Source organism: Clarias gariepinus, chromosome 11, assembly GCF_024256425.1.
Source record: "Clarias gariepinus isolate MV-2021 ecotype Netherlands chromosome 11, CGAR_prim_01v2, whole genome shotgun sequence".
Lineage (NCBI taxonomy): Eukaryota > Metazoa > Chordata > Actinopteri > Siluriformes > Clariidae > Clarias > Clarias gariepinus.
The window spans coordinates 720,001-747,490 of record NC_071110.1 but is presented as its reverse complement, the minus strand read 5'-3'; the positions used below and the strand labels follow the sequence as shown (position 1 = coordinate 747,490).

Sequence of the window (27,490 nt, the reverse complement as noted above, 5' to 3'; positions counted from 1 at the left end):
ATCGGCTGGATGGTTTTTTAGAGTTGTTGTCTTTTTATTTCTAACAGAAAGAGTCGCTCGCGCTCCGGCGCTTGTGTGTGTGTGTGTGCGAGCGCGCGCGCGCGCGGCGAGTGATGAGTGCGCGCTCCCGCGGCTCAGAATTAAAGCCTGGAATAAGAAGCGGACGGAGAGAAGGAAAGCGCGCGCTGAGGGGTTTAGAGGACGGGAGGACGGGAGAGGAGGATGCAGAGGCGGAAGGAGGATGAGGAGGATGATGATGGTGATGATGGTGAGGAGTGTGATGCTCTGCAGGCTCGTGGCGTATCTCTCCGTCTCTCTGCACGCGCTCATCTCCCCGTGCCAGCTCCATCCCCAGCCCTGTGGCATCCTGGCACAGATCGGGCACACCATCCGCCTGGGCGCCGTCCTGCCCCCGCGCCAGCCCGCGCGCGTCCGTGCCGCCCTGAACCGCGCGCTCCTGCACGCCCGGAACCGGCCGCACGCGCCGCTCCTACCCTACAACCTGAGCCTGGAGGTGGTGTGGGCGCGCGCGGCGCACGCGGACCCGGAGTCGGTGTTCCGGTGCGTGTGTCAGGACGTGGTGGTGCGGGGGGTGTCCGCCGTGCTCGCCTTCCCGCAGAGCCGCCGGGAGCTCGCGCAGGTCGACTTCATCTCCGCCTTCCTCGAGATCCCGTTCATCAGCGTCATCGAGGAAGGGGAGGCGCTCCACACTCAGGTGGGCTCGTGCTACAGTTAACTCATTTACACCTGTGTGATGTCATCACCACCCCTCATCACCATCTCCCAGACGGGAACTTTAAGGGTTCGACCAAACCGAACCTGGGGTCTTGAGTTGTTGTTTGTTTCAAGTGACCATTTTCATCTCGCACCTCCAGGGTCTGGGTTCGATTCCCATCTCAGGTTTGTGCGTCTGTGTGTGTGTGGAGTTGGCATGTGCTTGGTGGGTTTTCTCCGTGTTCTACGGTTTCCGGACTTTTAAATGTAAAACTGTGAGTTTCACAGGGATCGCAGCGGCTCAGGGGCTCAGGGGCTCAGCGGTAGCCCCATCACCCTGTCGATGGTTTGTGTGGCATGGAGTTTGCATGTTCTGGGTGGGTTTCCTCCAGGTACTCCTGGTTTCCTCCCACAGTCCAAACACATGCAGGTTATTAATCTAACTGGTGTTCCCAAATCACCCGGAGTGTGTGTAAGCGTGTCATACCCATACTGTACCTGAACAATTCAAACAGCAGCTCTAAAGGTTCAACCAAGCAGTTCTGATTTGATTAATAAGATGAGGCTTTCTGTTCTGTGCAGGTGAGCTTTAATTTGCACACCCGTGTGACATCACACCGTACCCTCTCTCTGTAAATGATTAACTCATATCTGTTACACACTGCACTCAAGGCTTAAGAAAATAATTTCAAATTTTTATTTAAATAAACCTATGTGCAAATTGAACACAGCGGAAAGTTTACCTAAATACAGATAGATTTCAGGTAAATTCCTTACACCCACACCCACACACACACCCACACACACATAGGTTACGGTTACAGGATATATAACAAAATCACTGATCAGGGTTGTTGGTGTGACAGAGGAACTGTATAACACTCTGATGAAGAATGAAGAAGAATGAGCAAAGTGAGCATATCTTAGTGATGGGCGTGGCTGAATAAGGCAGATAGAGGTGTGTGAGTGAGAGATATGGGTGTGTCTAAGTGAGACATGGGCATGTCTAAAGGAGAGAGACGGGCGTGTCTGAGTGTGGGAGATGGTCGTGTCTGAGTAAGAGAGATGGGCGTGTCTGAGTAAGACAGATGGGTGTGTCTAACTTCTAACTGAGAGAGGTTGGTGTGTCTGAGTGAGATAGACATGTTTGATTCAGAGAGATGGGTGTGTCTCAGTGTGGCAGATGGGTGTGTCTGAGTGAGAGAGATGGGTGTGTCTGAGTGAGAGAGATGGGCGTGTCTGAGTGGGGCAGATAGGCGTGTCTGAGTAGGACAGATGGGTGTGTCTGAGTGAGGCAGATGGGCGTGTGTGAGTAGGACAGATAGGTGTGTCTGAGTAGGGCAGATGGGTGTGTCTGAGCGGGACAGATGGGCGTGTGTGAGCGCGACAGATGGGTGTGTCTGAGCGGGACAGATGGGCGTGTGTGAGCGCGACAGATGGGTGTGTCTGAGCGGGACAGATGGGCGTGTGTGAGCGCGACAGATGGGCGTGTGTGAGTAGGACAGACAGGCGTGTCTGAGTAGGGCAGATGGGCGTGGCTCAGCGGATCAAATGGGTGTGTCTGAGTGGGACAGTTGGGTGTGGCTCGGCGGGACAGATGGGTGTGTCTGAGTGGGAAAAGATATCTGAGTGTTTATATAAACCTAGAGTGAAGAGGGAGTGAGAGTGAATGAGGGTCCAGTTCTGTAAATCTCAGCAATGTCGCAGTAACACAACCTATTAGCTACTACATGTGTACTAGCTCTCACCAGTGTAACCATGGTAACAAGTGGGTGGAGTTTCTAATTTACATAATCATAATCGATTGTTTTTTGAAGAAATTGTTAAAATGTAGCCATTACAAAGTAGTTTTACTTACAAGTTTATAAGTTATATTCAAAAACATTAAGTATTGTAGAAAAAAAATCACAATAAACAAACATTGTTTAAAAACTTTTATTGTTTAAATCAGAACAAAAAAATAATTATATTACTTTATTATAGTGAAGAATTTGATAAGAAAACGGGCTTAAAATTGTCTTTAAAGCACTTCAGAAAGTATTTCAATTACAGTTTTATTTACATTTGATTTTAGCGTCTAATGTTAGTTTGAACATGTTATAGCTCCACATTTGTGCTGATGTTTTCCCCTGAGGACCGACCGCCCCCCCCCCCCCCCCCCTGTGTGTGTTTGAGCGTGCTGATGTTCCTGTATCGTACTGCGCTACTCCGATCTGATCCGATCTGATCTTTCGCTCCTGAGCTCGGACGCCGCTGTCCTGTGCGCTGGGTCCAGCAGCGTTAGAGTTTCTCTTCGCTTTGCGCTCGACTCTGCTGACGGTGTCCTACAGCCGCGTTAAGATTCTCTGAGTGTCTCGGTGGTGAGGAGTGTAATAATAGAGAGTGTGAGGAGTCGGCGGAGCTTCAGAGCGAGCGGTGCAGGATGAAATATTTCAGCTCTGGACTTCATCTCGCTGGAGCTGCTGACTGGAATAGCAGCTGATTAATTTGTTTCCAACTCAGACGTTCTTCATCTCCATCTTCTGTGGAAGAAGGAGCTGTTGTACTGTGTGTGTGTGTGTGTGTGCGTACGTACTCCCACGCAGGCTCTGCTTTTGTCCCGCTGCTCTGTGAAATAGAGATTCTGGAATAAGGAAAGGACTGGAGTGAAAGAATGATGGAGCTGAGCGCCAGAGCTTTATTAAAGTCTAAACAAACCCAAACTTCCCTTTATTCATCAGCCACATGAGCCTTAGTAACATCGTTAACGTTAGTAATAAACACTCTGTTGTGTGTGTGTGTGTGTGTGTGTGTGTGTGTGTGTGTGTGTTCCCCCTGTACTGCAGCAATTACCATTTTTATTTATTTTAAAAATGACATGTTAAATTTTTGTAACCCTTTATAATTATGGTATGGCAGATATAAACACTCGTCCCTGCACCTCTCTCCTCTCTCTTTAAGTTAATAATACGCAGCTTTTTCCAGAGCTGAATTGTTTTAGTTACATATCTCAATTCTCTCGTGTGGAAAATCATGTCCCATTTCACTGACTCCAAAAAATATATTATATTTAAAAATTTCTATATGTTCACATTTACGGTGGTAAAACCATTGGGCATCTAAAGTATTCAGGATCCTGTGCGTTAGGAGCGAATCATGTGTCAAGATTGTTTAGAATTGTAACATCAATTCGTCGTGGTAACATCACATCAGAGGTGGGCGGAGCAGCCAGACATTATACTCGGGTAAGAAAAGCTGAACTTCAAAATAATATTACTCAAGTAGAAGTAAAGAAGTATTCAGTGAAAAGATACTCAAGTACTGAGTAACTGTTTCATCGTAATGTCCGATTTATTTTATTATTTTTAGAAATTATGTAAGCAGTCAGACAGAATAATAAAATAAAAGGAATAAAACTAAATATCTTTACCAAATAGCAAATTAAGGAATAAGAAACACAAATGTCCTAATCTCACTTCTTTTACAACATATCAAAGATTTTAAAATAAATCCCTCCTGTAGGTAACGTGTGTGTGTGTGTGTGTGTGTGTGTGTGTGTGTGTGTGTGAACAGTGTAACCTATTCCCAGTGTAAGATTTACTGTATATTCAGTTTCCCTCCAAATGGGTCAGCAGATAGAAAATACCATTAGAACACGTACCAGAGTCTCAGTTTACCATAAACTGTCCAGCAGAACAAATACAAGAAAACTTATATTTCAGCCTTTAGCTTATTTGCTAATTATATATGTTAAATAAAAAAGCTAAACTAACCGCGACATGTTTCCTTCACTGCCTACCACCGATTAAGTTTTTTATTGTGTGTGTGTGTGTGTGTGTGTGTGGTCATGTGACTACATGTGATTATTGTTAGTGCTCCTATTAGTCAAACGGAGTCATGTGATAGTTGTTGCTACGTCTGATTGGTGAAACAGTGTCGTGTGGTCGATCCACCGGCTGCACTTCTCTGGCAAAAACAACGAAAATATAATGTGTAGAATAAATGATTAGAAAAGTAACAAGTCGAGTATAGCCGAGTGTAGTCGAGTGTAGCGGAGTGTAGTCGAGTGTAGCGGAGTGTAGTCGAGTGTAGCTGAATGTAGCGGAGTGTAGTCGAGTGTAGCGGAGTGTGGTTGAGTGTAGCCGAGTGTAGCCGAGTGTAGTCGAGTGTAGCGGAGTGTAGTCGAGTGTAGTCGAGTGTAGCGGAGTGTAGTCGAGTGTAGTCAAGTGTAGCGGAGTGTAGTCGAGTGTAGCGGAGTGTAGTCGAGTGTAGCGGAGTGTAGTCGAGTGTAGCCAAATGTAGCCGAGTGTAGCGGAGTGTAGTCGAGTGTAGTCGAGTGTAGCGGAGTGTAGTCGAGTGTAGCGGAGTGTAGTCGAGTGTAGCGGAGTGTAGTCGAGTGTAGTCGAGTGTAGCCGAATGTAGCCGAGTGTAGTCGAGTGTAGTCGAGTGTAGCGGAGTGTGGTCAAGTGTAGCCGAGTGTAGTCGAGTGTAGCTGAGTAAGAGTAGTGTTTCCTCTTCACAAATCTACTTAAGTAAAAGTAAAAAGTAAGGTGCAGTAAATCTACTCATTGAAGTACATTTAAAAAAAAGAAGTTACTCAAGCAAATGTAACTGGTTACCGCCCACCTCTGGGCATCTCAGTGGGCGTGGTCACGGGCGGAGCAACGACATTAACATTAATAAACTGGTCTTTTTCCTCGAGTGTTTCATGTCACTGCAACTTACGAACAAGTAAATGTTTTATTGATTAAAGAAGAAGACGTCTGTTTAACGTTAGATTCACAACTTTGGATTAATAAGAGAAAGAAATCGCAGCTCGTCATGTGACTGAGAAACCGTTGTAAAGGTTTGTAGAGAAACTCTAAAGAGGAGACGGTGTGTGTTTCAGGTTCTTGCTGCTTCTTTAAAATAGCTCCAGCGTGTATGAATGTGTGTGTGTGTGTGTGTGTGTGATTGTGTGAGTGTGTGTGTGTGTGTTGCTGGCGATGCTGCGGTTATATTTCCGAGCGCTGCAGCACCGAGCGTCCCGGCCGTGTTTATTCTCAGCTGTAGGTTTATCCACACTTCCAGCCCAGGAGCTGTTTCTCCTCCAGTTTTTATCTCGGGTTTTTATCGCCACTCTTTTATCCAGCAGGAGCTCAGGAGAAGTGTGTGTGTGTGTGTGTGTGTGTGTGTGTGTGACTGTGTGTGTGTGCACGTAGAATCCTGAGCAGGAGGTCAAACCTTCTGTAAGTGGAAAGGTTTTTTTTTTTTTTTTTTTCGCATGTAAGCACATTTTTATATTCGACTTTTTCTCTCATGAGGCTTCATACACTCTCTCTTTAGTCAGAGTTTTTTTTATATATTGCAGATTTCTTAAGAGAAAAAAAGCCTGAAAGAAATCTGAAAAAAAAGAGTCGAGGTCATTCAGAGTGGATTAATTATTTATGGCTTTCTTTATCTGTTTGTGTCTGTGCCAGCGATCAGACACGAGGTCTTACAGTAAGAGTTAATCAATAAATCAATGAGCTGATCCTCCTCTGGTCCACAGAACGCTCCTGAGGGAATGAAGATAACGAGCAGGTTCCAGACTCGCGGGTAAACATCGTTACGTGCGATGATCGGACTGATTTTACACTTTGGATTTAAATGCCTTTTTAATCAAGTTTGCATAAGTTTTAAAGAACTTCACAATGTGTGTGTGTGTGTGTGTGTGTGTTAATGTCCTAGCTGAAACACTCAGATCTAGCACTATTACCTGATTACCCTAGCCTCCCCAAGCCGAAGTGCACTTCTCCCTGTTTTCCACCAAGAGAGTTTATTCACCATGACATCCTCGATGTTCAGCGACGACAGTGACAGAAGAACATAGGGCTAGGTTAGCGTTAGCACGGGCATCACTTGATGGCAGACTGCGGTCCAGATCCAGACTGAGTGACAGTTCTGTCCAGACCCTGATGTCTTTCTGAGAACTGAGAATAAATGATATACCAGGGATCTAGCACTTTTTCCTTCGAGGTGGGCGTGGCTATACGTGTCACTCAACAGAGCCGATCATCATGATAGTTTATAGAGAGATGATCCGTGTATAGAGAGAGTGTGTGGAAGAACGCAGAAATGAAACCCCGACGCAGCACAGTGTATCCCGAAAAATAAAGTAGACCATGAAAACTGAACCTTCAGAGTCGAGTGGACGGATCAGTGTGTGTTTAATCTTCCTGCAGGAAATTTAAAACCAGTTTGTCTCACATGTTCTGAAACCGTGGTGCTCATAAAAAGCAGAAATGTGAAACGCCACTGGGAGATAAAACACGTGTCGTTAGAGCGAACGTGTACAAGACGTGAACTGAGAGCGCGGTGTGACGGACAGTCGGTCCACACGCACGTGACGGCCCAGCAGTGTGCAGAGAGGAATATACACACACATCAAAGACCAAAGTGTCCACATGTGTGACGATGAATTCCACTGAAATAGACTTTAAACCGCTTATTGTTTATAGATGTACACTGTGTGTTTATACAGAGATCTGACTCGAACACTAACACAAGGTAAGTTTTAAAGAAAAGAAAATGTCTCAAAGACAATGTGATCGATTGAACCCCGCGTTAGCACTTAGCCTCCAACCCACCCATCTGCAGCGGGTTAGAAACAGACAGATTGGAGACGTAGCTCTGTATCAGTCACATTTCAAATTGTATGTCTGTAATCAGGTTTAAATTGAGGATCTGACGGTGAAATAACACTCCGATACCCACACACAGGGGATGTGTTCCAGCTAAAAGCCCCGGGAATCACATTAAAAAGTTTCACACCAATCCTCTGGAACATGATCTATTTCTCAAAGTTACTGTTCCAGAGATACGATTCAAATCATCATTAGCAGCGTTAGCCTTATTGTGGCTAAATTTAACGAACGAGTTTAAAATAGTAACGCCTACGAGCGTCAGGGTGGAGAGGGACAGAACCACACCTGAGCTTCAGGACTTAATCAGAACCAGCTCGGAGTTCTCAGCAGTCTAGAAACATTAAAAATACACACACACACACACACACACACACTAATTCACTAAGTCTCTGTCCTGTCTCTTTTCTGTCTGTTTTTGTCCAATTCCATGAATATTAATAATGACTCTAATGCAGGATTGGTGACACGGGGTCTATGATATACTTATACACTCACTGGCCACTTTATTAGGTACACCTTGCTCGTACTGGTTTGGACCCGTTTTGCCTTCAGAACCGCCTTAATTGTTCGTGCCAAAGGTTTAACACGGTGCTGAAAACACTCTTTAAAGATTCATTAACATCATCACGCGGTCTCTCGTTCCACCGCGTCCCAGAGCCTCTCTATCGGACCGAGATCAGGTGACTGTGGAGGCCATGTGAGTGCAGTGACATCACCGTCATGCTCCAGAAACCAGTGTGAGATGATTTTGTGACACGGTGTAAGCCCCCCACCATAACACTGAACCGCTGACACACGGCAGGATGGAGCCATGCTTTCATGTGGTTTACACCAAATTCTGACCCGACCACACGCTGCAGAAATAGAGACGTTTTTTTGATCTTCTATTGTCCAGTTTTGGTGAGACCATGTGACCTGTAGCCTCAGTTTCATGTTCTTATTTGATGTGGTCACCCGATGTGGACTCCTGCTGCTGTCGAACATCTGCTTCAAGGTTCCACATCATTAATCAGTTAATCATCAGTTTGGAAATACTCAGACTGACCACCACGCCACACTCAGAGTCACTTAAATCAGCTTTCTTTCCCGTTCTGATGCTCGGTTTAAACTTCAGCAGATCGTCCTGACCGTGTCTACAGTGGTTAATCAATCGGACTGTAGGTCCTACCGTCGCCGCGCTCGGCGGTACCGTTTGGCTTTGTGCGTTTGCTGGCTTGTACCGTTGAGTGGCGCTATATAACTACAGGCTGACGCCTCATGCCTTAGTTCATTCTCTGCTGGATTAATGAGACACAGAGTTTTAGAACTGCACGTAGTAGCGGATAAAATCAAGTAAAACATTGTAGTAAAACAAATTTATAATCACAGAACTAAAATGACGATACAAATGTAGAATTTAAATTAAATTAAATCTTATTAGGATCAAATTTAAACAAAATAAATGTTAACACAGTGAGCCTTTAAATTTTATCACGTGTAATTAGAAAAGACGCGTGTAGGGTTTTGTGTCGTCTTATATCTTGTGTTCTTTAAATTTATAGTAGATTTATTAACTAAAATAAATGACCATAAAAATTATAACATTGTCAGGACGTTCTACTGCGTCAGCTAATGTTGGTCATTCAGCCCCGCTTGTGTTTTTGCGTTTATTATAAGAATGAAATGCAGTAGACTGTTATGACCTGTAAACGGGTTCGACCCATGTTGCACGGGCGGCACCATAAAGCACGGACACGAGGCGAGGTCTTACGGGAAAAGGGTCATTTATTTAGGTAAAATGGGGAAGGAAAGTGTTGAAGGAGGGAGAAAGGAAAGAAAGGGATAAAGGTTGTGCATGTGCAGTTCCGGGGGCTGTGCCACACTGGCATGCGGGCACACAGTTGACGATAAGTGTTGGTGCGCGGAGTGGCAGAACTGAGCACGCGGAGGCAGCGCTTCTCCCGCTGTCGATGGCCGGCGCGAGTCCTCGCTGACGTAAAAAAAACTTAACACAAACGTCCTCGCAGCCTTTTCCTCTTCGGCAGCGGGGCTGCGAGGGCGGGCACAGTGCGGGAGTGAAGGTGCCGCGGGAGCTCGCGCAGCTCTTTCTCGCGCTGTCCTCAGCGCGGAGATCAAAGGGCGGAATTCTAGTGTCCTTGTTTAAAGTGCCTGGCCGCGTCACATCTCCCCACTGACATGCTTCTTATATATTCTCCATTACATCACGTACTTCCCAGACCTCAGACAAACCTCCGCGCCTTGCTTTTATAATGCGGAGCAAGCCCGAGATCCTATTAACGTTAATTATCGCCAGCCGGCACAAATAAGCGGCCCCGTCCCTTTGGTGCCTATTCAGGGAGCCTACGGAGTGAGGGAGTAGTTATAGTAGATTTGGGCGTACACCCATCACACGCGCACGCCGTGGCAGATCATCATAATTGTCCTAAACTTGTATTTCATAAGGTTTTCCGAGCGGTGGTACAGCGCAACGGGGGTCATTATTTACTATTAAACATTAAACGAATTTACAAAACTTTATACGTGCGATTAAGCGCTGATTCTACATAGGAAAGTAAAGAAGAGGATCCTGATGCTCAACATTCCGGAGACCAAACCCCATTTAAATTAAATTAACAAATATTGCATGTAAATAACAATAGCCCACGTTTAAAAAAGCATTTTTATTTAGATTATAAAAAATAATCCTGCATCTGTTTTAGGTGTTCCAGCTGCCACTGTTCTAAAATTCAAATTAAATCAAATCTTATTAGGATCAAATTTAAGCACAATAAATGTGTGAGCCAGTGAGCCTTTTGATTTTATCACTTGTAATTAGAAAAAAAGCGTGTATGGATTTGTGTCATCTTATTTCTTGTGTTCTTTAAATTTATAGTAGATTTATTAACTGAAATAAATGACCATAAAATTAAAACAGTGTTAGGACGTTCTACTGCGTCAGCAGATGTCGGTCTTTCAGCCCCGCTTGTGTTTTTGCGTTATTATAAGAATGAAATGCAGTAGACTGTTATGATTTGTAACGGGTTAGACCCATGTTACTCAAACAACTCAGTTCAGGTGTAAGTAAATGTCTGTGCTGTTTGGGGGTGGGACGTGCTAATGATTTGTTCGGCTCTGTGTGTGTGTGTGTGTGTGTGTGTGTGAGAGAGAGGGGGGTGTCGCGGTCGTTTTCAGTGAAACAAAGGCTCAGCTGAAAAATGTTAGGCACATCAGTCACTTAACCCCCAATAAAAGGTATTTGAGTGTTATGATAGTTGTAATATAACAGATGCGCACTGAATACTAAACCTAAACCAGGCACGGAGATTAATGAACCAAGATAGCCCCCATACCCGTTAAAAAAAACAAAAAAAACCAAATAATATTATTGTGTATAGACTGATTAAAAACAATGCAATTTATGCTATCATAAGGAAAATAAGTTCTTCCATTCCAATGATTAAAAAAGGTAACAATGTCAACTTTAGAATCTAGAATCCAGGAGATTAAAATTACACAAATTGAAATCACTGAAAGTCTCCAGAAGAGCCACAGATTCAAGAGGTTTTTAAAGTGGGGAGAAATGCATTTCAGTTCCTCTGAATGTATAGGTGATAACAGCCGATTCACACCTGGGGAGGGTGAATCATTTGTATTTGAATGTTGTCTGGCATTGTAAAGCACTATAGTGACACTAAAAGAACAACCCAGGATTAATAGGAATTCTTATACTGCATAAACATTATTTAGCACAAAAAAATTCCTCGCGCTCGTAAAAACTATGCGTGCGGTTGAGCGCTGGTTAGACTATAGGAAATTAAATCGGAAGGTTTTTATTTAGACTATTAACAAAATAAGGCGTGCCAGCTGCCACTTTTTAGTTAGAAGTTTTCAATACAAAGCTTATAATGCCCACATGACATGACGGAATAAGGCACGGCTGGTGATGATTGGGGTTTGTTGGGTTACAGTGGATTTTACTACACGGTGTGAGTGCAATGGCCATCCGTCTGCTCGCGCTGACTCTGCTCTCCTCGGATGGTACCGCCCCCCTCCCACCTCTCGCTCCTTTGAAGTTACTGGGGCGCGTTCCATTTGCCTTGCTTGCATGCCGCACTTCCGCGTTGTTGCACGCGCGCTGCATACACAGCGCGTAGTAAAATCCACTGTAGCCCAACAAACCCCGAGTATTTTATAGCGCGGGGTGCAAGCCCGGGCATCGATAGCAACGATAGCTCACCAGTCATGTGTAATTCTGCGGTCCCGCTGCTTCGCATGTCTGAAGGGGAGGCCGCCTAACTAGTGAGCGAGGAGCGATATTGATTTGGGCGCACGCCGTGACAGGCTGAAAAAACTGTGTCAGATTAATGTGCAAAAACTATATAATAAAACTATATAAGACTACATGCCTTTATAAGACTTAACTTTTATTTAAGCGCACTCACAATAACGAAAAACGTTGTGATTTTGTAAGTGTTGTAAGCTGTGCTGCTCTGTATTGTTTTTGGTAACCTTGAGCGCGTCAGAAAATGAACGCAAACGTTTATTTAAAGTCTGCTTGCTGTTTTCCCGACGCGTTCATAATCATTAGTCTACTTCTGCCGGTGCACTCTGGAAAACTTAATGCATGCGGCTGAGCGCTGATTAAAACTATGGAGTAAATTAAAGAGTAGAATCACGATTCTGAAGTCCTGAGCCCAAACCTCATTTAAATTAAATTAACAAATACTATAAGTAAAAAAAAACAATAGCCCACGTTTAGAAACCGTTTATAAATTCTTTCCGACATGAGTTGGCCCGGTGTTATGCGCAGAGCGGGAGATTTCCTGAAGCTCAGAAATCACTGGGCATTTTTTCTAAATAGCCGCTATCTTTAATAACTTATGGAGGTTTTGAGCTGTATACACACGCATTCCTGCCTAAACAACTCTTAAAACTACACCTGTAACACAATAACAGTAATATTTCAAACATTCTGCAGGCTGATATTTGGAGAAAGGAAAGAATAATGAATAAACCAGTTGTTGGGTCAAAATAACCCAACCAGGTGTTCATTCGTAAACTACATCTCATAAGAGCCAACATGAGCAACCCAACAATGTGTTTAAAGTACCTGAAATAATCCAGAACTTAAATAACAATAAACAGATACAGAGATACGCTGTATAACGGTCACTGTTGTATTTACGGCAACGAGCGAAAATGTCACTTTGCGCCACCTGGCGGCCATTTTACGAATGACTTTGAAATGCAACTAATTTATTTTGGCCGCTGACGTTTTTACGCGGCGGTGAGCGCGACGGTAATAACCATTCCGATTGATCAACTACTGTACATGCCTAAGTGCACTGAACCTCTGCCGTGTGATTGGCTGATTAGATATTTACGTTAGCAAACGGTTGAACAGGCATACCTAATGATGTGGCCGGGGAGTGTGTTTGGAAGGAGATGACGAGCTGATGATCAGCGCAGGTTTAGTTGAAATTCCTGCTGTAAGTGTATTTAAGTAAATGAAATGGAAGAAGAGCTCTGCACTTATTCTATTATTTAACTGGGATACAGCGGCGTAAAAGCTACTGCAGGTGATTTTTCTCCCTAATGCGCTCGGGCTGAGTAACGTCCTCACTGGACGATGAGAAAGAAGAAGAAATGCGTCCATCTGCAGGCCTCTTCTGAGGAGACGGACTCAAATCGTAATTTATTTCTTTGATTCAGGTGGAAGAGCATAATAATTCTCTTTATTTTCAGAGAGTGTCTCCGTCTGAGCAGATATAAAAGCTTTTTTTCTCTCTCTGTCACGTTGTGCTTGAGCTCATAAATAAGAGACGAATCCTTGTGTGGTTTATCAGCGTTAAACTCAGGCCTTCATTAACTCGTCTTCTGTCCAAAATGAAGATTAAAACGTTAAAAACTTAATTTAGCCTGGTGAATTAAATCGCAGGCTAATCGAGGGACCTTGAGGGATTGTGTTTCCTCGCTGATGGCTGTGGTCGAGAAAAATCATTAATGAATCCGTAACTCATTACTATTATTAGCTTTTAGCTTTTTTTTCCTTTTAATGAAAAGCTTTCTTAATCCTAACCATGTAGGCGTAGCTTATAATATACACGCAATTTACTGTACCTCTCTCAGCCAATCAGAACACACTGTACCGCTCTCAGCCAATCAGAACACACCATACAGCTCTCAGCCAATCAGAACACATAATGCCTCTCTCAGCCAATCAGAACACACTGTGCCGCTCTCAGCCAATCAGAACACACCATACAGCTCTCAGCCAATCAGAACCCACCATACAGCTCTCAGCCAATCAGAACACACAATGCCTCTCTCAGCCAATCAGAACACACTGTACCGCTCTCAGCCAATCAGAACACACTGTACCGCTCTCAGCCAATCAGAACACACTGTACAGCTCTCAGCCAATCAGAACACACAATGCCACTCTCAGCCAATCAGAACTCACGGTGCCTCTCTCAGCCAATCAGAACACACTGTACTCTCTTTCAGCCAATCAAAACAAAACTGTACTTTCTCAGCCAACCAGAACACCCCGTACCTCTCTCAGCCAATCAGAACACACGGTGCCTCTTTCAGCTAATCAAAACACAACTGTACAGCTCTCAGCCAATCAGAACACACAATGCCAATTATAACTCACCATACCCTCTCAGCCAATCAGAACTCACAGTGCCTCTTTCAGCCAATCAGAACCCACTGTGCCTCTTTCAACTAATCAGAACACCACACCCTCTCAGGCAATCAGAACACACCTCACCTCTCTCAGCCAATCAGAACACACCTCACCTCTCTCAGCCAATCAGAACACACCTCACATCTCTCAATGAATCAGAACACACCTCACCTCTCTCAATGAATCAGAACACACTGTACCTCTCTCAATTTATCAAATCACACCATATTTCTCTCAGCCAATCAGAACACACTGTACCGCTCTCAGCCAATCAGAACACACCATACAGCTCTCAGCCAATCAGAACACACCATACAGCTCTCAGCCAATTAGAACACACAATGCCTCTCTCAGCCAATCAGAACACACTGTGCCGCTCTCAGCCAATCAGAACACACCATACAGCTCTCAGCCAATCAGAACACACCATACAGCTCTCAGCCAATCAGAACACACAATGCCTCTCTCAGCCAATCAGAACACACTGTACCGCTCTCAGCCAGTCAGAACACACTGTACCTCTCTCAGCCAATCAGAACACATGGTGCCTCTCTCAGCCAATCAGAACACACTGTACCTCTCTCAGCCAATCAGAACACACGGTGCCTCTCTCAGCCAATCAGAACACCCCGTATTGCTCAGTGCACACAGAGTATCAGCTCAGTAGAGTGAGATTGGAGCCATCAGTATGCAGGATGTACTCTCGCAGGCTCATGACAGGAAATGATTTCACCATTTTTGTCCCATGAGCCTGGATGATGTTCTCGTGTAAGCGGATAAGTGAAAAGTGAAGTGTGATTGCAGAGAGTCGCTGTGAGAGATAAGAGGCTAAAGTAATAAAAATAAAAGATAAGCGTGAGCGAGTGACTCACACAGACGCAAAAGTGTTTTATGCCAAAACTCATCTGTGCCAATCTGCTGCACGCTCGGGCGCAAACGTCACCGTCAGCTGAGTGTATCCTCGCTTACACTTCTGTGGGAACTAAATGTCAAAACGCAGAGTGTGTGTCCCAGCTAAACACACGTTTACACTCAGTAACCACACCTCCACTGAATCACTCTTACAGAAAAGAAATGAAATGAGCAGGAATCAGACATAAATACACTTCTATACAGATAATAATTTCATTTTAATATCACAAATTCATTAAAAACTTTTTACCTCTATTCCAAATCCAAAGAAGAAAAACATAATGTCGCTGTGTTCTGATTGGTTACAGTGGAAGTAGGAGCAGGACCTGTGTTCTGTGCTTTGATTGGTTACCATGGAATTAGGGGGGGGTTGTGCCATGAGTAGCGACAGGACCAGTGCTTTGATTGGTTAAAATTGAATGAGGGGCGGGAACTGTGCTCTGATTGATTGTTAGTTGGATGTTAATTAATTCTGTATATGTGCAGTGGAGCCTTTTGTTTGAACCTTGAGATTTGCCTTGGAATTTTAACGATTAAGATTTCTATCTACGGAGTGATTCTGTAGTAATTTCACACACACACACACACACACACACACAGATATTAAGAGAGAGAGAGAGGGTTTTGTAGGAGTGCTTGTTCAGGTCTGTCAGACTCACTTAGTGGCTGTGTGTTTCCATTATTCTACTCATCACTCAGTAAAGGGGGCGATTATTTTTTCACTAAGACTCAGGTGTGATGTCATTACCTGTCAGGAGACTGTAACGCCGCTACAGTATCAGATAAGACATGTTTTTTATTCTGCACAAAAAAAGACCAACCTACAGCAGCTGGGGCCAAAACAAGGAGAAAATGAAACAGAGCTTTGAGCATCCACACACTTAACCTTAATTCTAGCTGTACACGAGGAGCTGCATCGGAGAACACCCGCTCGTGATGTTAGATTAGACATGAGTAACTGAATCAGAGAAGCCTGCTGGTGATGTTAGATTAGACCTGAGGAAAGGAATCAGAGACGCCTGCTGGTGATGTTAGATTAGACCTGAGGAAAGGAAATCAGAGACGCCTGCTGGTGATGTTAGATTAGACCTGAGGAAAGGAATCAGAGACGCCTGCTGGTGATGTTAGATTAGACCTGAGGAACTGAGAGACGCCTGCTGGTGATGTTAGATTAGACCTGAGGAACGGAATCAGAGATGCCTGCTGGTGATGTTAGATTAGACCTGAGGAAAGGAATCAGAGACGCCTGCTGGTGATGTTAGATCAGACCTGAAAAACTGAATCAGAGACGCCTGCTGGTGATGTTAGATTAGACCTGAGGAACAGAATCAGTGACGCCTGCTGGTGATGTTAAATTAGACCTGAGGAACTGAGAGACGCCTGCTGGTGATGTTAGATTAGACCTGAGGAACTGAGAGACACCCGCTGGTGATGTTAGATTAGACCTGAGGAACGGAATCAGAGACGCCTGCTGGTGATGTTAGATTAGACATAAAAAGCTGCATCAGAGACGCCTGCTGGTGATGTTAGATTAGACCTGAGGAACTGAATCAGAGACATCTGCTGGTGATGTTAGATTAGACATAAAAAGCTGCATCAGAGACGCCTGCTGGTGATGTTAGATTAGACCTGAGGAACTGAATCAGAGACATCTGCTGGTGATGTTAGATTAGACATAAAAAGCTGCATCAGAGACGCCTGCTGGTGATGTTAGATTAGACCTGAGGAACTGAATCAGAGACATCTGCTGGTGATGTTAGATTAGACATAAAAAGCTGCATCAGAGACGCCTGCTGGTGTTGTTAGATTAGACCTGAGGAACGGAATCAGAGACGCCTGCTGGTGATGTTAGATTAGACATAAAAAGCTGCATCAGAGACGCCTGCTGGTGATGTTAGATTAGACCTGAGAAACTGAATCAGAGACGCTTGCTGGTGATGTTAGATTAGACCTGAGGAACAGAATCAGTGACGCCTGCTGGTGATGTTAAATTAGACCTGAGGAACTGAGAGATGCCTGCTGGTGATGTTAGATTAGACCTGAGAACCTGTATCAGAGACACCCGCTGGTGATGTTAGATTAGACCTGAGGAACTGAATCAGAGACATCTGCTGGTGATGTTAGATTAGACATAAAAAGCTGCATCAGAGACGCCTGCTGGTGATGTTAGATTAGACCTGAGGAACTGAATCAGAGACATCTGCTGGTGATGTTAGATTAGACATAAAAAGCTGCATCAGAGACGCCTGCTGGTGATGTTAGATTAGACCTGAGGAACTGAATCAGAGACATCTGCTGGTGATGTTAGATTAGACATAAAAAGCTGCATCAGAGACGCCTGCTGGTGATGTTAGATTAGACCTGAGGAACTGAATCAGAGACATCTGCTGGTGATGTTAGATTAGACATAAAAAGCTGCATCAGAGACGCCTGCTGGTGATGTTAGATTAGACCTGAGGAACTGAATCAAAGACATCTGCTGGTGATGTTAGATTAGACATAAAAAGCTGCATCAGAGACGCCTGCTGGTGATGTTAGATTAGACCTGAGGAACTGAATCAGAGACATCTGCTGGTGATGTTAGATTAGACATAAAAAGCTGCATCAGAGACGCCTGCTGCTGGTGTTGTTAGATTAGACCTGAGGAACGGAATCAGAGACGCCTGCTGGTGATGTTAGATTAGACATAAAAAGCTGCATCAGAGACGCCTGCTGGTGATGTTAGATTAGACCTGAGAAACTGAATCAGAGACGCCTGCTGGTGATGTTAGATTAGACCTGAGAAACTGAATCAGAGACGCCTGCTGGTGATGTTAGATAAGACCTGAGGATCTGAATCAGAGACATCTGCTGGTGATGTTAGATTAGACATAAAAAGCTGCATCAGAGACGCCTGCTGCTGATGTTAGATTAGACCTGAGAAGCTGTATCAGAGACACCCGCTGGTGATGTTAGATTAGACTGAGGAGCTGCATTAAAGACGCTTGCTCGTGATTTTAGATTAGACCTGAGGAGCTGCATTGGGATGTTAGATGTAATCTAACAGGTCTTATGTTAGATTAGACCTGAGGAGCTGCATTAGAGGCGCCTGCTGGTGATGTATGAAGACGCTGGGGATCAGGATGTTATTAAAACGCGAGCCATCGCGCTATTTCTGTTTAGTTGTGTTGGCAGGTTCACAGTTTATTGCAGGTCAGCTCTGTACAGTTAGCACACCTGAGAGGATAAGACGAGCAGAACATCATCTCACACCAGGAGTCTATGATGTTGAACTAGAACTGGAGCTGCTCCTCTACTCTATGTTCTCCCTTAATGAATAAAAATCTTATTTTAAAATACAAAGCAACACCGATTATAATTATTAGAATAACACATTTTTTTGAATAACACAGTGGTACTGTATCAGGTGAGTTCTGTACAAAAGCCTTTTCTCTGTCCTGATTAAACATTTTGTTCAGATGTTCTGATTCACCGGAGGTAATGAGGATTCACTTTTCCAGTGAATTTCTGTCTCTCTCTCTCTCTCTCACACACACACACACAAAGAGCTTGTGCGAGTGTATATTTGGCTCTGTCAGGCTCAGTTACTGGCCGAGTGTTTCGGATGCTGTGCTCTCTGCCAGAACCGCTCCGTCCCTAAATACACTCCTCACCTCGTTTTCTCTTCTCATCTTCTTTCGTTTTTTCTTCTTCATCCTTCTCTGGAACAGCACAAACAGCAGGCCGCATCGCCTGGACATCTCCAGCACTAGTTTAACTGTTTCACGTTAAAATTAGTCCATGCAGAAGGTCTGAGTTCGATTCCCACCCAATGCCTAAACCCCAGCCACAGGACGCCGTGCCGGTCCCCAAGCTGTCCCACTGTTTCTATAAAATGGGAGGGTTCTGTCAGGAAGGCCGTCCGAGTTGTAAAACCAAGTTGTGTGTGCGGATTGGATGGTCTGCTTTGGCGACACCTTGACGAAACATCAACAGTCAATGTTCAGCCTCTTGTTTATTAGTTTCCTAAAAGAGCACAGAATTATTTTATTTCTCTTCCAACCAATAATTTTTATATTTAATAAAAGGAATATCACATTGTAATTTTATCATTTCAATGTTCATAGAAAAAAGTGAGTTCCTGGTGACACTCATGTTATAGCAGCTATAAACAACATCTACAAAAAAATATTACCAATATTACCAACGGCCAACATATAATCATATTTTTGCATCTAAAAACAATCAAAACATTTAGAAAACACATGTAAATGAAGAAAAATATTAAACCTCACTTAACATTAATTTATGATTCCTCTTGGCACCAGCTGCTTTAAAACCCAAACTCAAAGCGGCTTCTTTTTCTTCTTGATGACATGAAGCGCTGCCACATGATGGGTTTTTATACAGCTGCTGAGGATCTTTCACATGGAGTTATGGATTTTATAATCTGTTTCCTCTTATGATGTTTTGCCCCATCACTTGTTTTGGTTCTGTGATTTTACGTTCACAAGACTTTCTCTCCAGATCACGAGGGGAATCCCGGTGACACGAGGAGGTCAGCTGACCGTGTTAAAGAGAAGCCTTGGTACACCACCAGGCCAACGCTCCACTGTTGTTTATACATGATATATACAGTATATCACATAACTGGTTTGGCCCAGCGCGGCATGAGAGAGCTTGTGAGAGCTTCTGTCTCTTTGTGGAGACTTTCAAAAATTGGATTACTTACCATTGGGACAGCATCACAGGACAGCATCACAGGACAGCATCACAGGACAGCATCACAGGACAGCGTTGTTTCATCTCTTGTTCTCCCGGATTGACTCATAAAGCTGATGAGGCCGATACAGTACATGTATATATTTATATCTATATATGTAAACTTGCTTCACGTGGCTTACCTCTGACACAAAAGTGTTGATCGGCGACGCTGCTTCCTGACAAAATTTTGGTTCTTAAGTTCGTAAGCAGAATTACGCCGGATGTTCGTATGCCGAGGGTTCACCGCATCAGATTTGTCTCAAGCAGTGTAACTATAAAAAGTTTTAAAGCTATTAAAAATAAAGTGAACAAGGAGTCAGTCAATTTTATACAGTTTAATTCGTATTTTACTAACAAAAACATAATGTATTTGATCTTATGCTTCTAACACTGGAGACTCCTTCCATAAATGTTAAACAAACACTCATTACTCATGATGTATTACGTGTCCTGACTCAGTATTACACTTTCATCAGGTTTACTCTGATTATATCACAGATCTTTCACTCCCCCCCCCTCTCTCTCTCTCGCTCGCCCATTAAATCAGGATGTGATCCAGATGTGCATCCTTCACCTCTTTATTCTGTAGCTCTAAGCTTCTAAGCCCCGCCTCTTCCTCCATGTCACATGGTTTGTACCGGCGCCAGTGCGCTCGTGAACGTTCACGATGAACTGAGAGTGTATTGAGGTCATTCATGTGAAAATCTCTCGGCGAACGTCAGCCAGATGTATAATTATCATCACTTAAGTTCATTAGGAACGCGTGTGAATGTGAATGTCGCGTTAATGCCGATGATTAAAAATGAATTCTCTTCAGTCAGACGTGCAGCAGCGTCGGTGGAGGACGTGTCGGCCGGGCGGATGCTTTAAAGCAGCGAGTGACGGCGTTGGGATGAAAATGTCCTGGAATGTTTCTAATGTTCGCTCAGGGTTCCAGCTGGTTCTGTGTGCGGTTCTATTGTTCTCACACTCTGTCCTTCTCTCCTTACACACCTGAGACGCTGCAGACGATTCTCCTTCAGACTGTGTGTGTGTGTGTGTGTGTTAGAACCAGTGTATTAATATGGTCCAGTCGTTTACACCTGAGAACCAACCTGACCTGACGACCAATCACACTCCAGGGACGAGCGAGAGGAGGATTCACGGGTTCCATCTGAACTGGGTCGTTCTTGAGGTTATCAGGAGTTTACGCATGTTCGAGCCCCCGCGCGGGGTTCAGGGGGAAGCGGTGTGGTAACAGACTGCGGGAGGGACGGTACAAACATTCAGGAAGACTTTTCCCTCTGTAGAAGCAAGGCTGCCTCGAGCAGATGGGTCTCGTCTAACGAGAAACCGAAGATAAAAATAGTTTCTTTTTCTTTTTTTTTATAATCAACTAAAATCTTCATTTTCTTTTAGTTTTTTTGTCAAAACATTTTCTTTTCAACATAAATTCTCTTGCCTTGTTTTTTCTCTGTTTCTTTTCTTCTCACTCTTTCTCTTTCTTTATTCTCATACCGGAGCGACACAGATCCGCTTTCACCTGATATACAGATGTTCACCCAGGTGTCACGCATCTCTTTTGATGGCCTCCACAGCGGAGTCACATTACAGCCGCGCGTGATGTTAGCCGCAGATCTGCCTGCCCAGGAACGCCGCGGTTTAACTGGCTGGGGATTAGCCTGAAGACCCGCAGCGTTACATGTCGGGGTTTGGAACTGACCTAAAAATGTTGCGCCCTACTCAAACCTGTGGAACCTACTGTATATAGCTCCTAACTTACAAGCTGCTGCTGTGGTGGTCTTTTTGAAGTTGTTAAAGGTGGATTGTCGGATGGTCTGTAAGCAGAAATCCCTCTCTAGGACGACCTCCAGTCCTGAAGGTTTGTGTCGCATAATATTTCTCCATAGCTCAGGGAACGCCTGCAGCTCAGGGGAAACCTCTGCTTTCGGAAAAAAGAGTCCAGTGTGGAAGCGACAGTACATGCAGTTCCTCGAATGACCACTAGACCGCTGGCTTTAAAAGTGAGTCAATCCTTATAGAGTCCCACGTTAAAAAGCTTCAAACTTTACAACAGAAATAAACATGTTTACAGCCTGGAGCAAAGAAAAAACCAAAACAGTTTTGGTCAACATGGCTAGACTTCACATCCATTCACATTCAACTCTACAGGGGGTAAATATTTAACTCATCAGTTAAAATTAGACGAAAGCATAAACTCAGAGTCATGAAGGCGACGCCCGGAGCTCCCGCGGCTGAGCCTCCACGCCGCTATTCAGGAGACCGCGTGTTGTTTCTTCAGGTCTTTTCCAACCACGTGGTTGTCTGTGGTTGTAGGTTGTTGTTTGTGAATGAGTTGTGTGTGTGTGTGTGTGTGTGTGTGTTCGACAGCCGTATTGATTTATTCTGTTTGTCGATGGAGTATTGATTGTTACTGTGTGTGTGTTAAGGACAACGTGCAACACTAATAGAAACCGTACCGTATGAGAGCGAGCGCGTTCACACAAACCTGCACTGCTGTTATAGAGAACTAATCAACACCGTCTAACCAATCAGGATACACACACACACACACACACACACCTCCCCGCTTCTCCTCAGCTCCGGGGTAGATTCAGGAGATTCAGCTTTTACATTTTTATTCATTTAAAAAAGTTTTCCTGCCTGTTTTTAGAGCTGAAAATGTTTACAGCTTTATTTATATAAACTGTAATAAGAAGAATGATTTTTTTTTGGACTTGTTGGTGTTGTTGGCTTGAGGGAGAGCGATGTCACCGCGCAGTGGTGTTGAGTCAGCCTGATAATCATCAGAGCGCTCGTTTAAGGGGAGCGCGGCTGCACACACACACACACACACACACACACACACACGTGTTATTGTAAAAAGGCTTGAAAATATTTAACCTTGTGAAACACTTGAGCGTCTGACCAGCGTGTGAGCGAGGAGCAAATTCAGTTCATAATCATAACAATAATAACACGCTTCAGGGTGTGTGTGTGTGTGTGTGTGTGTGTGTGTGTGTGTGTGACCGCGTCGAGGCTGAACCCTGTCGCCCTCGGCACTCATTACTGATGCTACAACCAGGGGCTGATAATTAACTGCTGAGTTCAGGAATATCTGTTATATAACACACACACACACACACACACACACACACACACACACAGAAGACTGCTCCAGATCTACTTGCTGATCTGTTTGCAGTGGATCATCTGCACTCACTCACTCACTCACTCTTGCACAATAAGCTTATTTCATACATTGTGTGTGTGTGTGTGTGTGTGTGTGTGTTTCCATGCAGACGTTGAAATGTCATCATAGCTTATCAGAATGCTCCAAACAGCCATAGCTCATGTTTTAGACGCCTCCCAGACGCTCCCCAGACGCAGGACAGACGCAGTGAATCTCCTCCTCCTGATTCAGACCCACTGGACTCACACTCGGGTTTATTTTATTTAATCTCTGTTTCATGTCCGTTATCTACGTTACTCGGTGGAGTGGGATTTAGCCGTTGTCTCTTCCGCCTGTAAAGTTGCCGACTGAGACCTGGACAGACCCTCGGTGGCGTCACCCACAGGGTTTCTGACGAGCAGTGTTGAAGCTCCGGGCGTCGCCACCTGGTCAAGACTGATCTCATTCCTAAATCATGGCCAATCCATAAATAGGCGAGGGGGCGGAGCTAACAGCACCTGGCTGTTGGTTGGGACCTCAGTTACCACAAGCTAGCTAGTTTAGCTTTAAGTTACCTAAAATGTTAAAGTGGCTAAGATTCATTTATATGCTACGGATTGATTAATTAAACTCCTGCACATCGGCCCACGTCGACTCCTACATTTATTGGTGAGTTAAACTACAATGATACCACTTAGTTGATTTGACGCCTGCAGCTGTCACTCAAATCAGCCACGCCCCGCCCTTCTGTACAGTGGTCATGAATGTGTAATCTAGCTATGGAGACCTAAAACGTTTTTTTGTACCAGACTGTAAACATGTTCTGTTGTAAAGTCAGGCGTCGTAACATGACGCTGTACTGGGAATCACTCACTATTTGGAGCCAGCTCCTTGTGGTCATTCGAGGAACTGCAGGATTTGCGTTTTTCCGTGCATTGCTTGAACCGCGAGAACGTCTTGAGCTGCGGAGAAATATTTAGCAAGACAAACATTATCGGTTAATACGTTTTTAAATCAGTTATATTCTTAACAGCAGTGAGGGACACATTAATAATCAGTTATTAACATGTTTTCAGCTCGTATAGGAACAGCTTATTTGCAGGGTCAGGAGTAACGGGGTTAGTGGAAGGAGTCTCCAGTGTCAGTGCTGTGTAACAGGCAGAGATAAAGCTGTAACTGTATATTTTCCAGACAGAGGAGTTCACACTGGTTTCTCAGAATAAAGTAAATTAATAGTGAAGGATAAAGTGTTTATAGCTGCTGTAACATGAGAAACCTATCTATAGCTTCTATAATTTACTACAAGCCAAGGAAAAGATTATTAAGCTCATTTCTGGGCAACTGTTACTAAAATTGTAAGCAGAATATGATGTCTTGATTCATTGGCAGAGAAATTTCCCTTCTTTGGTATTTTACTGTACCAGTTTTATTTCTTTCTTACATAATGCACATAGAGTGAGACGTGAACGAGTGGAAAAGCACAAGAAAAGACAGAATCTGTTGTTTATTGTGATTGCAGTGTCACATTTCTGCACGGATCTCTCGCCCACATGGACTGCTTGGCCTCCTACAACCTTTTAAATCAGCATCGCTAACAGTCGAACTTCAGGAACTCGCTGACGCTCCACGCGGAGTGCTGAGAACTCTTTGAAGAACTCTTTGGAGAACTCTCTGGTTCTCCACTTTTCTCATCATTACCGTGCTGTGGTGTTGCCGTGTCCTGCAGTGTCACAGAGGTCTGATCACCTGACCTGACCTGGGCGACACTTTCATAACCCCGATTGGTGAACAAGGAGAGAGAGAGAGAGATTCAGTGAGGCTTCACAGCTCTCATTGTTCCAGAAGCACAATCGGCGCCCTCCATCCCTTTGAAGCCTCTCTAAGGAGCTTTTGACGGCAGTGTGATGTGGAGTATTCTCCCTCAGTCTCAGTCGTGTCAGCAGCGTTTCCCTGACAGCGCGGCTTTGTGTCCACGTGCCTGCGTAGGCTTTGTTCTCTAAATTTATTTCATGTTGTCTGATTCTGTCCAAAAGCTTGGTTCCTGTTTATTAAAACAAGCTGTTAATCAGAGAATCTTTGTTCATCAGACGTGGGACGTTTCCTGTAGAGCAGGCGTCGTTAACTGGCACGCTGCAGCCCAGCACCCAGAGAAAGATTTCTACTTTTGGAGTTAAATCAAATCAAGCACGTGAGGAGTGCTGTAACACCGTCGGTCTTTATGTGAGCAGTCTGCTTCTGGTGAAGGACATTCATCTGCACCGCGAGAAACCACATCCAACACCTCCAACACCCGGGCGCGCTCACGGAGAGGCTTTATTCAGTCAGCACCTGCTCACGAGCCCAGGACGCTACTCTCACCTTAACTTAAACCCACTGTACCTCCTTACGCACTGTACCTTACTTTACAGTAATTAACCACCAATAAAAACCATGAAGATGAACACTTAATTAAAAAATACATCCAGTAATAAACTTTTGAACTATTGAAAAGATAATACTAGGCGGCACAGTGGTGTAGTGGTTAGCACTGTCACCTTGCACCTCTAGTCTCTGGGTTTGATTCCCGGTCAGGTGCGATTCCCACCTCTGTATCCATGGAGTTTGCATGTTCTGCTTGGTAGTTTTCCTCTGGGTTCTCCAGTTTCCTCTTACAGTCCAAAGACCTGCAGATTAGACTAATTGCGTTCCCATGTTGCCTGTAGCCTGTAGTGTCCTGCAATGGATTGGCCCTCTGTCCAGGGTGGTCAGAATCAGGTTTATTACCGAGGGGCAGGAGACTTAGGGCACGAGGTGTCGTGCCCTAAGTCTCCTGCCCCTCGGTAATAAACCTGATTCTGACCCACTGGTCACTGGGTTTTAACACGGTGTCTTTTCTTATCTTCCTTACAGTCAGCATCTTCATCTTCCTCCCATCACCTTCGTGTCCTCAGCTTCATTCATTCTTGACATACAGTACGTTCTCACCTTTATGATATTACGAAACCGCGTCACCTCTAGCTCCTGCCGTTGTGTGTCCGAGTCTGTGTCTCCAGATGGAGCGGTGACCCTCTGAGCTCCACAGCTCGTCCACCATCATAACTTTACTGTGTGTTTAAAAATAAAACCATCTGTTCTCTCTCAGCGTGAAATCTGTCGTGTTCAGTTTGTGAGTAAATCCTGATTTTCTTCTCTGAGACTCGCCTTTCTAAACTGAGTTGCGTCCAATCATGTGATGTTTATGTAAATGAGAGACCCGGCCGCCGAGTCTCGCCGAGACGTCCACCCGGAGTTCAGAACACACCTGTAATCAGTTCCGAGCCCGAGGGGATTGTTCGGGAGTGGTCATGTGTCACTCGCAGCCTGAGCGCGGGGAGACTGTGATGTTCCTGAGCGAGCGATAGCCGAACCCACTCAGCACGGAGGCTGCAGATGGAGGGTTTAGCAGAGAGAGCTCGGGCTGGGTCAGAACACTTCTGTTCACAGGATTTGTTTCATAAACCGAACCTGCGACTGGATCGCATTTAAAGCTGATTTTTTTTATCCTGCTTCTGAAGTCTTTAAAGCTTTTTTCCGCTGTGCCTCCGTTTCTTAGCAAACACTTTTCCCTCCGTCTCCACCTCCACAGCTCATCCATAATGTACACACCGAGCCGCTGCCTTGTACATTTTACAAACAGTTTATTCCAGAAATACCACGAGGAGCTTTCTGTGTCTCAGTGATAAACCGCAGAACAGACGCAGTCAGGGTTTCAGCTTTAACTGAAGTTAATAAGCTCGGTTCACACTGTCAGGATTTGTGCTCTGATTTGATACAGTTTGAAATCGTGGCCTTGATACGCTCTGACATCATCGGCTACGCCGTAGTTACAGAGAGCTAACGGCAGAACGCGGCGGCGCTAGGTGAAGGCACAGAGAGAGAGAGAGAGAGAGAGAGAGCGAGCGGCTTTTAAAGTCTCGTCCTCTGTTGGTTAACCGCAGTGTTTCTGCGCCGGGAGTCACGTGACAGCAAGGAGGTTCACGCTGCAGGATCACTTTAACACGTGTTCTGTAGTGTTTGCTCATACCTGTGATGAGTTGTGTGATGTGAATCATCTGCTTTAGGGAGTCAGATGGACGTCAGCTTTCCTCTACGCCTGTCTTCACGTTACCGTGCTCAGGCCCGTTTGTTTGTTCAGATCAGATTTGCACATCATGACGCTTCAAATTCATAATTACACGTGACTTTAATCTGACTCTAATGTGGACGCGTCTTTGCTCAAAAGCAGGGATAAAACACATCGTAGTTGTGTGAGCGCTCTTTCATTTCAGAAATCCTCTCCGTCTTCTTCTTTGTTGTCTAACGGCGGTTGGAGTCCTGTAGGTCACATCACCACCAACTGGATCTCTCACTCCTCCTCATCCTCCCATCCTCTTAAAGCTGATCGTCCAGACTTCCTCCAAAAACCATTAAATGTGTCTCGAGTATCTTCATTTGCTTTTATCCGGCACTTCCACACACTCTGTCTTCCCTACATGCTCTCTCTTTCTCTCTCTCTCTCTCTCTCTTTCTCTTTCTCTCTCTCTCTCTCTCTCTGCACCTTTCAGGGCGCTGCTTGGGGTTTTGCTCTGGAGGTGAACAGTTAGACGGCTGGATGTTTTGAGGTCCAGAAGAAGGAAGAAAGCCAGACGCCCCACTTTA

General features: G+C 44.6%; 1 protein-coding gene across 1 annotated transcript in view; it reads left to right on the top strand.

The window, feature by feature from the left end:
• Positions 1-235: 235 nt before the first annotated feature.
• The window catches only part of grin3ba (glutamate receptor, ionotropic, N-methyl-D-aspartate 3Ba), an 81,830-nt gene continuing 54,575 nt past the window's right edge, over positions 236-27,490 (top strand). The window contains exon 1 of the mRNA XM_053506748.1: positions 236-715. Coding sequence (XP_053362723.1) covers positions 242-715 — 474 coding nt within the window. The 5' untranslated portion in view covers positions 236-241. The remainder of the gene's footprint in view (positions 716-27,490) is intronic.